The following is a 14,114-nucleotide window of genomic DNA, read 5'->3' on the forward strand; positions in this document are numbered from 1 at the left end:
GGGAGACCTCACACACACTCAACAGGGGCCCGAGAAGCATCCAAAAATGGCATAAAATGACACCTTTTGATGGTGTTCATTTTTGAAAAAAAACATAAGGGGTTAGTATGTCGTTTTTTTCATTTTTTCAACTTGCTTCTAATGCACTTTTCTGGTCAAAAAACCAGGGGAGACCTCACACACACTCAACAGGGAACCCAGAAGCATCCAAAAATGGCATAAAATGACACCTTTTGATGGTGTTCATTTTTGAAAAAAAACATAAGGGGTTAGTATGTCGTTTTTTTTCATTTTTTCAACTTGCTTCTAATGCACTTTTCTGGTCAAAAAACCAGGGGAGACCTCACACACACTCAACAGGGGCCCGAGAAGCATCCAAAAATGGCATAAAATGACACCTTTTGATGGTGTTCATTTTTGAAAAAAAACATAAGGGGTTAGTATGTCGTTTTTTTTCATTTTTTCAACTTGCTTCTAATGCACTTTTCTGGTCAAAAAACCAGGGGAGACCTCACACACACTCAACAGGGAACCCAAAAGCATCCAAAAATGGCATAAAATGACACCTTTTTAGGGTGTTCATTTTTGAAAAAAAACATAAGGGGTTAGTATGTCGTTTTTTTTCATTTTTTCAACTTGCTTCTAATGCACTTTTCTGGTCAAAAAAAGACGGGAAACCTCACACACACTCAACAGGGGCCCGAGAAGCATCCAAAAATGGCATAAAATGACACCTTTTGAGGGTGTTCATTTTTGAAAAAAAACGTAAGGGGTTAGTATGTCGTTTTTTTTCATTTTTTCAACTTGCTTCTAATGCACTTTTCTGGTCAAAAAACCAGGGGAGACCTCACACACACTCAACAGGGGACCGAGAAGCATCCAAAAATGGCATAAAATGACACCTTTTGATGGTGTTCATTTTTGAAAAAAAACATAAGGGGTTAGTATGTCGTTTTTTTTCATTTTTTCAACTTGCTTCTAATGCACTTTTCTGGTCAAAAAACCAGGGGAGACCTCACACACACTCAACAGGGAACCCAAAAGCATCCAAAAATGGCATAAAATGACACCTTTTTAGGGTGTTCATTTTTGAAAAAAAACATAAGGGGTTAGTATGTCGTTTTTTTTCATTTTTTCAACTTGCTTCTAATGCACTTTTCTGGTCAAAAAAAGACGGGAAACCTCACACACACTCAACAGGGGCCCGAGAAGCATCCAAAAATGGCATAAAATGACACCTTTTTAGGGTGTTCATTTTTGAAAAAAAACATAAGGGGTTAGTATGTCGTTTTTTTTCATTTTTTCAACTTGCTTCTAATGCACTTTTCTGGTCAAAAAACCAGGGGAGACCTCACACACACTCAACAGGGGACCGAGAAGCATCCAAAAATGGCATAAAATGACACCTTTTGAGGGTGTTCATTTTTGAAAAAAAACGTAAGGGTATGTCGTTTTTTTTCATTTTTTCAACTTGCTTCTAATGCACTTTTCTGGTCAAAAAACCAGGGGAGACCTCACACACACTCAACAGGGGACCGAGAAGCATCCAAAAATGGCATAAAATGACACCTTTTGAGGGTGTTCATTTTTGAAAAAAAACGTAAGGGGTTAGTATGTCGTTTTTTTTCATTTTTTCAACTTGCTTCTAATGCACTTTTCTGGTCAAAAAACCAGGGGAAACCTCACACACACTCAACAGGGGACCGAGAAGCATCCAAAAATGGCATAAAATGACACCTTTTGAGGGTGTTCATTTTTGAAAAAAAACGTAAGGGGTTAGTATGTCGTTTTTTTCATTTTTTCAACTTGCTTCTAATGCACTTTTCTGGTCAAAAAACCAGGGGAGACCTCACACACACTCAACAGGGGACCGAGAAGCATCCAAAAATGGCATAAAATGACACCTTTTGATGGTGTTCATTTTTGAAAAAAAACATAAGGGGTTAGTATGTCGTTTTTTTTCATTTTTTCAACTTGCTTCTAATGCACTTTTCTGGTCAAAAAAAGACGGGAAACCTCACACACACTCAACAGGGGCCCGAGAAGCATCCAAAAATGGCATAAAATGACACCTTTTGAGGGTGTTCATTTTTGAAAAAAAACGTAAGGGGTTAGTATGTCGTTTTTTTTCATTTTTTCAACTTGCTTCTAATGCACTTTTCTGGTCAAAAAACCAGGGGAGACCTCACACACACTCAACAGGGGACCGAGAAGCATCCAAAAATGGCATAAAATGACACCTTTTGAGGGTGTTCATTTTTGAAAAAAAACGTAAGGGGTTAGTATGTCGTTTTTTTTCATTTTTTCAACTTGCTTCTAATGCACTTTTCTGGTCAAAAAACCAGGGGAAACCTCACACACACTCAACAGGGGACCGAGAAGCATCCAAAAATGGCATAAAATGACACCTTTTGAGGGTGTTCATTTTTAAAAAAAAAACGTAAGGGGTTAGTATGTCGTTTTTTTTCATTTTTTCAACTTGCTTCTAATGCACTTTTCTGGTCAAAAAACCAGGGGAGACCTCACACACACTCAACAGGGGCCCGAGAAGCATCCAAAAATGGCATAAAATGACACCTTTTGATGGTGTTCATTTTTGAAAAAAAACATAAGGGGTTAGTATGTCGTTTTTTTTCATTTTTTCAACTTGCTTCTAATGCACTTTTCTGGTCAAAAAAAGACGGGAAACCTCACACACACTCAACAGGGGCCCGAGAAGCATCCAAAAATGGCATAAAATGACACCTTTTGAGGGTGTTCATTTTTGAAAAAAAACGTAAGGGGTTAGTATGTCGTTTTTTTTCATTTTTTCAACTTGCTTCTAATGCACTTTTCTGGTCAAAAAACCAGGGGAGACCTCACACACACTCAACAGGGGCCCGAGAAGCATCCAAAAATGGCATAAAATGACACCTTTTGAGGGTGTTCATTTTTGAAAAAAAACGTAAGGGGTTAGTATGTCGTTTTTTTTCATTTTTTCAACTTGCTTCTAATGCACTTTTCTGGTCAAAAAAAGACGGGAAACCTCACACACACTCAACAGGGAACCCAGAAGCATCCAAAAATGGCATAAAATGACACCTTTTGAGGGTGTTCATTTTTGAAAAAAAACATAAGGGGTTAGTATGTCGTTTTTTTTCATTTTTTCAACTTGCTTCTAATGCACTTTTCTGGTCAAAAAAAGACGGGAAACCTCACACACACTCAACAGGGGCCCGAGAAGCATCCAAAAATGGCATAAAATGACACCTTTTGAGGGTGTTCATTTTTTAAAAAAAACGTAAGGGGTTAGTATGTCGTTTTTTTTCATTTTTTCAACTTGCTTCTAATGCACTTTTCTGGTCAAAAAACCAGGGGAGACCTCACACACACTCAACAGGGGCCCGAGAAGCATCCAAAAATGGCATAAAATGACACCTTTTGAGGGTGTTCATTTTTGAAAAAAAACGTAAGGGGTTAGTATGTCGTTTTTTTTTCATTTTTTCAACTTGCTTCTAATGCACTTTTCTGGTCAAAAAAAGACGGGAAACCTCACACACACTCAACAGCGGCCCGAGAAGCATCCAAAAATGGCATAAAATGACACCTTTTGAGGGTGTTAATTTTTTTAAAAAAACGTAAGGGGTTAGTATGTCGTTTTTTTTTCATTTTTTCAACTTGCTTCTAATGCACTTTTCTGGTCAAAAAAAGACGGGAAACCTCACACACACTCAACAGGGGCCCGAGAAGCATCCAAAAATAGCATAAAATGCCAGCTTTTGAGGGTGTTCATTTTTGAAAAAAAACGTAAGGGGTTAGTATGTCGCTTTTTTTCATTTTTTCAACTTGCTTCTAATGCACTTTTCTGGTCAAAAAAAGACGGGAAACCTCACACACACTCAACAGGGAACCCAAAAGCATCCAAAAATGGCATAAAATGACACCTTTTGAGGGTGTTCATTTTTGAAAAAAAACGTAAGGGGTTAGTATGTCGTTTTTTTTCATTTTTTCAACTTGCTTCTAATGCACTTTTCTGGTCAAAAAAAGACAGGAAACCTCACACACACTCAACAGGGGCCCGAGAAGCATCCAAAAATGGCATAAAATGACACCTTTTGAGGGTGTTCATTTTTGAAAAAAAACGTAAGGGGTTAGTATGTCGTTTTTTTTCATTTTTTCAACTTGCTTCTAATGCACTTTTCTGGTCAAAAAAAGACGGGAAACCTCACACACACTCAACAGGGGCCCGAGAAGCATCCAAAAATGGCATAAAATGACACCTTTTGAGGGTGTTCATTTTTGAAAAAAAACGTAAGGGGTTAGTATGTCGTTTTTTTTCATTTTTTCAACTTGCTTCTAATGCACTTTTCTGATCAAAAAAAGACGGGAAACCTCACACACACTCAACAGGGGCCCGAGAAGCATCCAAAAATGGCATAAAATGACACCTTTTGAGGGTGTTCATTTTTGAAAAAAAACGTAAGGGGTTAGTATGTCGCTTTTTTTCATTTTTTCAACTTGCTTCTAATGCACTTTTCTGGTCAAAAAAAGACGGGCAACCTCACACACACTCAACAGGGAACCCAGAAGCATCCAAAAATGGCATAAAATGACATCTTTTGAGGGTGTTCATTTTTGAAAAAAAACGTAAGGGGTTAGTATGTTGTTTTTTTTCATTTTTTCAACTTGCTTCTAATGCACTTTTCTGGTCAAAAAAAGACGGGAAACCTCACACACACTCAACAGGGGCCCGAGAAGCATCCAAAAATGGCATAAAATGACACCTTTTGAGGGTGTTCATTTTTGAAAAAAAACGTAAGGGGTTAGTATGTCGTTTTTTTTCATTTTTTCAACTTGCTTCTAATGCACTTTTCTGGTCAAAAAAAGACGGGAAACCTCACACACACTCAACAGGGGCCCGAGAAGCATCCAAAAATGGCATAAAATGACACCTTTTGATGGTGTTCATTTTTGAAAAAAAACATAAGGGGTTAGTATGTCGTTTTTTTTTCATTTTTTCAACTTGCTTCTAATGCACTTTTCTGGTCAAAAAAAGACGGGAAACCTCACACACACTCAACAGGGGCCCGAGAAGCATCCAAAAATGGCATAAAATGACACCTTTTGATGGTGTTCATTTTTGAAAAAAAACATAAGGGGTTAGTATGTCGTTTTTTTTTCATTTTTTCAACTTGCTTCTAATGCACTTTTCTGGTCAAAAAAAGACGGGAAACCTCACACACACTCAACAGGGGCCCGAGAAGCATCCAAAAATGGCATAAAATGACACCTTTTGAGGGTGTTCATTTTTGAAAAAAAACGTAAGGGGTTAGTATGTCGTTTTTTTTCATTTTTTCAACTTGCTTCTAATGCACTTTTCTGGTCAAAAAACCAGGGGAGACCTCACACACACTCAACAGGGGCCCGAGAAGCATCCAAAAATGGCATAAAATGACACCTTTTGATGGTGTTCATTTTTGAAAAAAAACATAAGGGGTTAGTATGTCGTTTTTTTCATTTTTTCAACTTGCTTCTAATGCACTTTTCTGGTCAAAAAACCAGGGGAGACCTCACACACACTCAACAGGGAACCCAGAAGCATCCAAAAATGGCATAAAATGACACCTTTTGATGGTGTTCATTTTTGAAAAAAAACATAAGGGGTTAGTATGTCGTTTTTTTTCATTTTTTCAACTTGCTTCTAATGCACTTTTCTGGTCAAAAAACCAGGGGAGACCTCACACACACTCAACAGGGGCCCGAGAAGCATCCAAAAATGGCATAAAATGACACCTTTTGATGGTGTTCATTTTTGAAAAAAAACATAAGGGGTTAGTATGTCGTTTTTTTTCATTTTTTCAACTTGCTTCTAATGCACTTTTCTGGTCAAAAAACCAGGGGAGACCTCACACACACTCAACAGGGAACCCAAAAGCATCCAAAAATGGCATAAAATGACACCTTTTTAGGGTGTTCATTTTTGAAAAAAAACATAAGGGGTTAGTATGTCGTTTTTTTTCATTTTTTCAACTTGCTTCTAATGCACTTTTCTGGTCAAAAAAAGACGGGAAACCTCACACACACTCAACAGGGGCCCGAGAAGCATCCAAAAATGGCATAAAATGACACCTTTTGAGGGTGTTCATTTTTGAAAAAAAACGTAAGGGGTTAGTATGTCGTTTTTTTTCATTTTTTCAACTTGCTTCTAATGCACTTTTCTGGTCAAAAAACCAGGGGAGACCTCACACACACTCAACAGGGAACCCAGAAGCATCCAAAAATGGCATAAAATGACACCTTTTGATGGTGTTCATTTTTGAAAAAAAACATAAGGGGTTAGTATGTCGTTTTTTTTCATTTTTTCAACTTGCTTCTAATGCACTTTTCTGGTCAAAAAAAGACGGGAAACCTCACACACACTCAACAGGGGCCCGAGAAGCATCCAAAAATGGCATAAAATGACACCTTTTGAGGGTGTTCATTTTTGACAAAAAACGTAAGGGGTTAGTATGTCGTTTTTTTTCATTTTTTCAACTTGCTTCTAATGCACTTTTCTGGTCAAAAAACCAGGGGAGACCTCACACACACTCAACAGGGGCCCGAGAAGCATCCAAAAATGGCATAAAATGACACCTTTTGAGGGTGTTCATTTTTGAAAAAAAACATAAGGGGTTAGTATGTCGTTTTTTTTCATTTTTTCAACTTGCTTCTAATGCACTTTTCTGGTCAAAAAAAGACGGGAAACCTCACACACACTCAACAGGGGCCTGAGAAGCATCCAAAAATGGCATAAAATGACACCTTTTGAGGGTGTTCATTTTTGAAAAAAAACGTAAGGGGTTAGTATGTCGTTTTTTTTCATTTTTTCAACTTGCTTCTAATGCACTTTTCTGGTCAAAAAAAGACGGGAAACCTCACACACACTCAACAGGGGCCCGAGAAGCATCCAAAAATGGCATAAAATTACACCTTTTGAGGGTGTTCATTTTTGACAAAAAACGTAAGGGGTTAGTATTGTCCGGGACCAGCGACAGTTCTCAGGGGCTGCCCCCCCCCCCCCAGGCCTGGTGAATGAATGCGTGTCACACTTTCCATCTGCTGTGGTCGTGAACAACCATGGAGGACCACCCGGGTTCGACTTCCTTGACTGGACCCCCCCCCCCCCCAAGCCCCCCACAGCACACAACAAACACACTTGCATGTGGGCGTACTTTAATGGGACGCAAACATTTCACTACATTTGGACGTCCTTCAAAACTACATCCTGCATACCACAAAGCTTGGTAGTTAGTCAGTTAGATGGTTAGTCACTTAGTCAGTTAGTCAGTTAGATAGTTAGATACTTAGATAGATAGATAGTTAGATAGATAGATAGTTAGATACTTAGATAGATAGATAGTTAGTTTTTTGTTTGTTTGTTTGTTATTTAGTTGGCTAGTTGGGAAGTTAGATAGATAGATAGTTGGATAGTTAGATGGATATTGGATAGTTAGTTGGATATTGGATAGTTAGTTAGATAGTTAGATACACAGGATAGTTGGATAGTTAGGATAGTTGGATAGTTAGTTAGTTGGATAGTTAGATACACAAAATAGTTGGCTAGTTGGATAGTTAGATACACAGGATAGTTGGATAGTTAGTTGGATAGTTAGATAGTTAGTTGTATAGTTAGTTGGATAGTTGGATAGTTAGATTCACAGGATAGTTGGATAGTTAGTTGGATAGTTAGTTGGATAGTTAGATAGTTAGTTGGATAGTTAGATACACAGGATAGTTGGATAGTTAGTTGGATAGTTGGATAGTTAGTTGGATAGTTAGATAGTTAGTTGGATAGTTAGATAGTTAGTTGGATAGTTAGATACACAGGATAGTTGGATAGTTAGTTGGATAGTTGGATAGTTAGTTGGATAGTTGGATAGTTAGTTGGATAGTTAGATAGTTAGTTGGATAGTTAGATTCACAGGATAGTTGGATAGTTAGTTGGATAGTTAGATAGTTAATTGGATAGTTAGATAGTTAGTTGGATAGTTAGATACACAGGATAGTTGGATAGTTAGTTGGATAGTTGGATAGTTAGTTGGATAGTTAGATAGTTAGCTGGATAGTTAGATAGTTAGTTGGATAGTTAGATAGTTAGTTAGATAGTTAGATACACAGGATAGTTGGATAGTTAGATAGTTAGTTGGATAGTTACTAGATAGTTAGGTAGATAGATAGTTAGTTAGTTAGATAGATAGATAGTTACAGTTAGGACAGTTAGGACATTTGGCTAGTTAGGATAGTTGGATAGTTACTAGATAGTTAGATGGTTACTAGACAGATAGTTACTAGACAGTTAGATAGTTACTAGACAGTTAGATAGTTACTCGATAGTTAGCTAGTTACTTGATAGTTAGATAGTTACTCGATAGTTAGCTAGTTACTAGATAGTTAGATGGTTACTAGACAGTTAGTTACTAGACAGTTAGATAGTTATATAGTTACTAGATAGATAGATGATTAGTTAGATAGATAGTTGGATAGTTAGTAGACAGTTATATAGTTATATAGTTACTAGATAGATAGATGATTAGTTAGATAGATAGTTGGATAGTTAGTAGACAGTTATATAGTTATATAGTTACTAGATAGATAGATGATTAGTTAGATAGATAGTTGGATAGTTAGTAGACAGTTATATAGTTATATAGTTACTAGATAGATAGATAATTAGTTAGATAGATAGTTGGATAGTTAGTAGACAGTTATATAGTTATATAGTTACTAGATAGATAGATGATTAGTTAGATAGATAGTTGGATAGTTAGTAGACAGTTATATAGTTATATAGTTACTAGATAGATAGATGATTAGTTAGATAGATAGTTGGATAGTTATATAGTTATATAGTTACTAGATAGATAGATGATTAGTTAGATAGATAGTTGGATAGTTAGACAGTTATATAGTTATATAGTTACTAGATAGACAGATGATTAGTTAGATAGATAGTTGGATAGTTAGTAGACAGTTATATAGTTATATAGTTACTAGATAGATAGATGATTAGTTAGATAGATAGTTGGATAGTTAGTAGACAGTTATATAGTTATATAGTTACTAGATAGACAGATGATTAGTTAGATAGATAGTTGGATAGTTAGTAGACAGTTATATAGTTATATAGTTACTAGATAGATAGATGATTAGTTAGATAGATAGTTGGATAGTTAGTAGACAGTTATATAGTTATATAGTTACTAGATAGATAGATGATTAGTTAGATAGATAGTTGGATAGTTAGTAGACAGTTATATAGTTATATAGTTACTAGATAGATAGATGATTAGTTAGATAGATAGTTGGATAGTTAGACAGTTATATAGTTATATAGTTACTAGATAGATAGATGATTAGTTAGATAGATAGTTGGATAGTTAGTAGACAGTTATATAGTTATATAGTTACTAGATAGATAGATGATTAGTTAGATAGATAGTTGGATAGTTAGTAGACAGTTATATAGTTATATAGTTACTAGATAGATAGATGATTAGTTAGATAGATAGTTGGATAGTTAGTAGACAGTTATATAGTTATATAGTTACTAGATAGACAGATGATTAGTTAGATAGATAGTTGGATAGTTAGTAGACAGTTATATAGTTATATAGTTACTAGATAGATAGATGATTAGTTAGATAGATAGTTGGATAGTTAGTAGACAGTTATATAGTTATATAGTTACTAGATAGATAGATGATTAGTTAGATAGATAGTTGGATAGTTAGTAGACAGTTATATAGTTATATAGTTACTAGATAGATAGATGATTAGTTAGATAGATAGTTGGATAGTTAGTAGACAGTTATATAGTTATATAGTTACTAGATAGATAGATGATTAGTTAGATAGATAGTTGGATAGTTAGTAGACAGTTATATAGTTATATAGTTACTAGATAGATAGATGATTAGTTAGATAGATAGTTGGATAGTTATATAGTTATATAGTTACTAGATAGATAGATGATTAGTTAGATAGATAGTTGGATAGTTAGACAGTTATATAGTTATATAGTTACTAGATAGACAGATGATTAGTTAGATAGATAGTTGGATAGTTAGTAGACAGTTATATAGTTATATAGTTACTAGATAGATAGATGATTAGTTAGATAGATAGTTGGATAGTTAGTAGACAGTTATATAGTTATATAGTTACTAGATAGATAGATGATTAGTTAGATAGATAGTTGGATAGTTAGTAGACAGTTATATAGTTATATAGTTACTAGATAGATAGATGATTAGTTAGATAGATGTTGGATAGTTATATAGTTATATAGTTACTAGATAGATAGATGATTAGTTAGATAGATAGTTGGATAGTTAGACAGTTATATAGTTATATAGTTACTAGATAGACAGATGATTAGTTAGATAGATAGTTGGATAGTTAGTAGACAGTTATATAGTTATATAGTTACTAGATAGATAGATGATTAGTTAGATAGATAGTTGGATAGTTCCTAGACAGTTATATAGTTATATAGTTACTAGATAGATAGATGATTAGTTAGATAGATAGTTGGATAGTTATATAGTTATATAGTTACTAGATAGATAGATAGCATATGACCTGGATGAAGAGCATCCCTCCATGACTGACTGCCAGCCTAGCAAACACGTTGAAGCTGGGATGAAACCCAACCGGTGTTCTATCCAGGTAAGGTGTTTGGGGTGACCTGGTCTAGTTTATGGTCTGGTTTAGTCTATTCTATACTCTAGTCTAAAAGGAAAATGATATTTCATATCATATAAGATTCATATAAGGAACATTTGAACACAAGACAAGCTGCACTTTTTATGCAAATAACACAAAGGGAAACATCTCATCTCCCAGTTTGTCCTGCAGGGCTGTTTGCAGTGGGGGGGGGGGGGGGTGAGGGGGGGGGGTTGAAATACACAAAGGCAGTAAAAAAAAATGTGTGCGATCATAAAGTGTAGAGCAACAAACCACACAGGAAAATAATATGGTGCCTGTCTACTTTTCTTGCTAGTTTTGGGGCTTTTCGGTCCTACCTTCATGTCGTTGACGACAGCTTGGAATAATCCACCAAGCGCTCCACACTCCTTCTCCACGGACTCCATGCTCGCTCTCAGATCTTCCAATAGAAACCCACGTCCGCTGTGTACATCCGCCCACGGTCGTCCTCTCCCGGAGCAAAGACGGGATGCGAAGCCTTCAGCAGCCTGAGGAGAACCCGGACAAAAACACAAGTGTTCCGCTCGACGATGCCGGACCAGGAGAGGGACCAGGAGAGGAACCAGGACCAGGAGCAGGAACCGCGTCCTCGGCGAGGTGAGCTAGAGCCGGGAAGCGTGGAGGACACATGTACGCTCGCTCCTCATGATCCAAAATCCAAGAGAAGCTCGGTGGTCCAGAGTTAGAGGGACAGGAGGCGCGGGCTCGTGACGCGGGAGCGCGCACTGTTGTTAACCGGGCAGCAGATGTCGAGGAGCCTCCAGTAACAAGATCCATGGGAATGGGGCGGGAGGGGGGGCGGGGCCAGGGTTGAAGAGGGGGGCGGAGACAAGGAGGAGTGACCCCTCCTTCTCTCGTCCCTCCTCCACGCAAACGCAGTCAAGCTCGTGTTCCTATTGGACAGACTTTCCCCTGCGTGTGTGTGCGTGTATTGACATATGCTTGTGTTACTACCTTTGCCAATATTTGCATTTATTGTCAAAGTTGAAATGGAAACCAGCTCAATCAGTTCAATTCATCCACCGGAAATGACTTATTTATGTTCCATTGTTTTGTTCATTCATTCATTCATTCATTCATTCATTCATTCATTAAATGCATTCATTAAATTCATTCATTCATTCATTCATCCATTCATTAAATTCATTCATTCATTCATACATTTGATTCATTCATTCATCCATTCATTAAATTCATTCATTCATTCATTAAATGCATTCATTCATTCATACATTTAATTCATTCATTCATCCATTCATTAAATTCATTCATTCATTCATTAAATGCAATCATTCATTCATACATTTAATTCATTCATTCATCCATTCATTAAATTCATTCATTCATTCATACATTTAATTCATTCATTCATCCATTCATTAAATTCATTCATTCATTCAATTCATTCATACATTTAATTCATTCATCCATTCATTCATCCATTCATTAAATTCATTCATTCATACATTTAATTCATTCATCCATTCATTAAATTCATTCATTGATCCATTTATTCATTCATTCATACATTTAATTCATTCATACATTTAATTCATTCATTAAAGTTATTCATTTATTCATTCATTAAATTCATTCATTCATTCATTAAATTCATTCATTCATTCATTAAATTCATTCATTCATTAAAGTTATTCATTTATTCTTCCATTAAATTCATTAATTCATTCATTAAATTCATTCATTCATCCATTCATTATATTCATTCATTCATTAAATTTATTCATTCATTTATTCATTCATTAAATTCATTTATTCATCCATTCGTTAAATTAATTCATACATTTAATTCATTCGTCCATTCATTCATTCATCCATTCATTAAATTCATTCATTCAGTAAATGCATTCATTTATTCATTGATTAAATTCATTAGTTCATTAAATTCATTCATTCATCCATTCATTAAATTCATTCATACATTTAATTCATTCGTCCATTCATTCATTCATCCATTCATTAAATTCATTCATTCAGTAAATGCATTCATTTATTCATTGATTAAATTCATTAGTTCATTAAATTCATTCATTCATCCATTCATTAAATTCATTCATACATTTAATTCATTCATTCATTCATTCAGTAAATTAATGAATTCATTAAATTCATTCATTCATTGAAAAATGATTTCTAAATAAGGAATCCTACTTTCTGTAAAAGTATTGATCACAGGCGGGTCTGGAACCAATTAACGGTGATAAACGAGGGATGACTACTTTCTTCTGATGGTACCATTGCCAATGAATGAATGAATGAATGAATGAATATACTGTACTTCCAATACACGTACTGTACACTCAAGAACAGTAGAAACATTTGGAAGCAGCCTTTTACTGTGACCAGTCTCGGGCCCACCTGTGCAACAGACTGTGAACAATATCTGTGATAAGGTTATAGAAAGAGTACTAGTACTAGTACTAGTACATTACACTGTACCATGGCGGGGTACACAGGAAGTCACTGCTTCTGGCCAGGAAGTGGTCACACCCCTCTGTGAGGCGACAGTTTCCCTTTTTACACATTGTGGGTTTTTTATCGAAAGAAAATGCTGACAGTTTGCACTTCCTGTTTAGTTCTGACAGACGAGCAGGGACATCATGACAAATGATGACTTCCATACTCACTGGAAGGCGGAATAAAACGGGAGGAATCCCAAACTCAGATGCTGACATTCCTCATCCCTGGAAAAACAGCATGTTCTGTTTTGGCCATGCCACGGATACGTGTGCACATTCCCAAGCACGTCCATAAATCAGCAAGGATGCTTTCTGTTCCGTGTCACTCTCCCAGTCAGGCTGTCCGAGTGAAGCCAATCATCATCCTGGTGGGAATCAGGATCAGGAGCGCTTCAGCTGCTTATATAACCTTCCTGCATACGTGGACGTTAGGGTACGTGAAGTAGCCATGACGGAATGCTTATGTTTCATCCCATTTAGCCGCTGCAGGAACGCAATCTGTTGCTTCATTGGGGGGGGGGGGCTGGATTGTTTATACAATGAGGATAGCACAGGCTGGTATACAGTAGTGTAATCTTATATAAGATGACAAGGTGGTGTAATCTTATATAAGATGACAAGGTGGTGTAATCTTATATAAGATGACAAGGTGGCGTAATCTTATATAAGATGACAAGGTGGTGTAATCTTATATAAGATGACAAGGTGGCGTAATCTTATATAAGATGACAAGGTGGCATAATCTTACATAAAATGACAATGTGTGTAATTTTAGATAAGACGATAAGGTGGTGTAATCTTTAAGACGATAAGGTGGTGTAATTAAGACGATAAGGTGGTGTAATTAAGATGATAAGGTGGTGTAATCTTATATAAGATAAGGTGGTGTAATCTTTAAGATGATAAGGTGGT

General features: G+C 36.0%; 1 protein-coding gene across 3 annotated transcripts in view; it reads right to left on the bottom strand.

The window, feature by feature from the left end:
• The window catches only part of mtss1la (MTSS I-BAR domain containing 2a), a 48,367-nt gene extending 36,536 nt beyond the window's left edge, over positions 1 to 11,831 (bottom strand). For all 3 annotated transcript variants that reach the window (XM_058086618.2, XM_058086620.2, XM_058086619.2), the window contains exon 1: positions 11,043 to 11,831. In XM_058086618.2, coding sequence (XP_057942601.2) covers positions 11,043 to 11,111 — 69 coding nt within the window. In that variant the 5' untranslated portion in view covers positions 11,112 to 11,831. The remainder of the gene's footprint in view (positions 1 to 11,042) is intronic.
• Between the last annotated feature and the right edge of the window lie 2,283 nt (positions 11,832 to 14,114).

This window comes from Doryrhamphus excisus, linkage group LG6 (genome assembly GCF_037039965.1).
Source record: "Doryrhamphus excisus strain RoL-2023G ecotype Guam linkage group LG6, RoL_Dexc_Guam_v1.1, whole genome shotgun sequence".
Lineage (NCBI taxonomy): Eukaryota > Metazoa > Chordata > Actinopteri > Syngnathiformes > Syngnathidae > Doryrhamphus > Doryrhamphus excisus.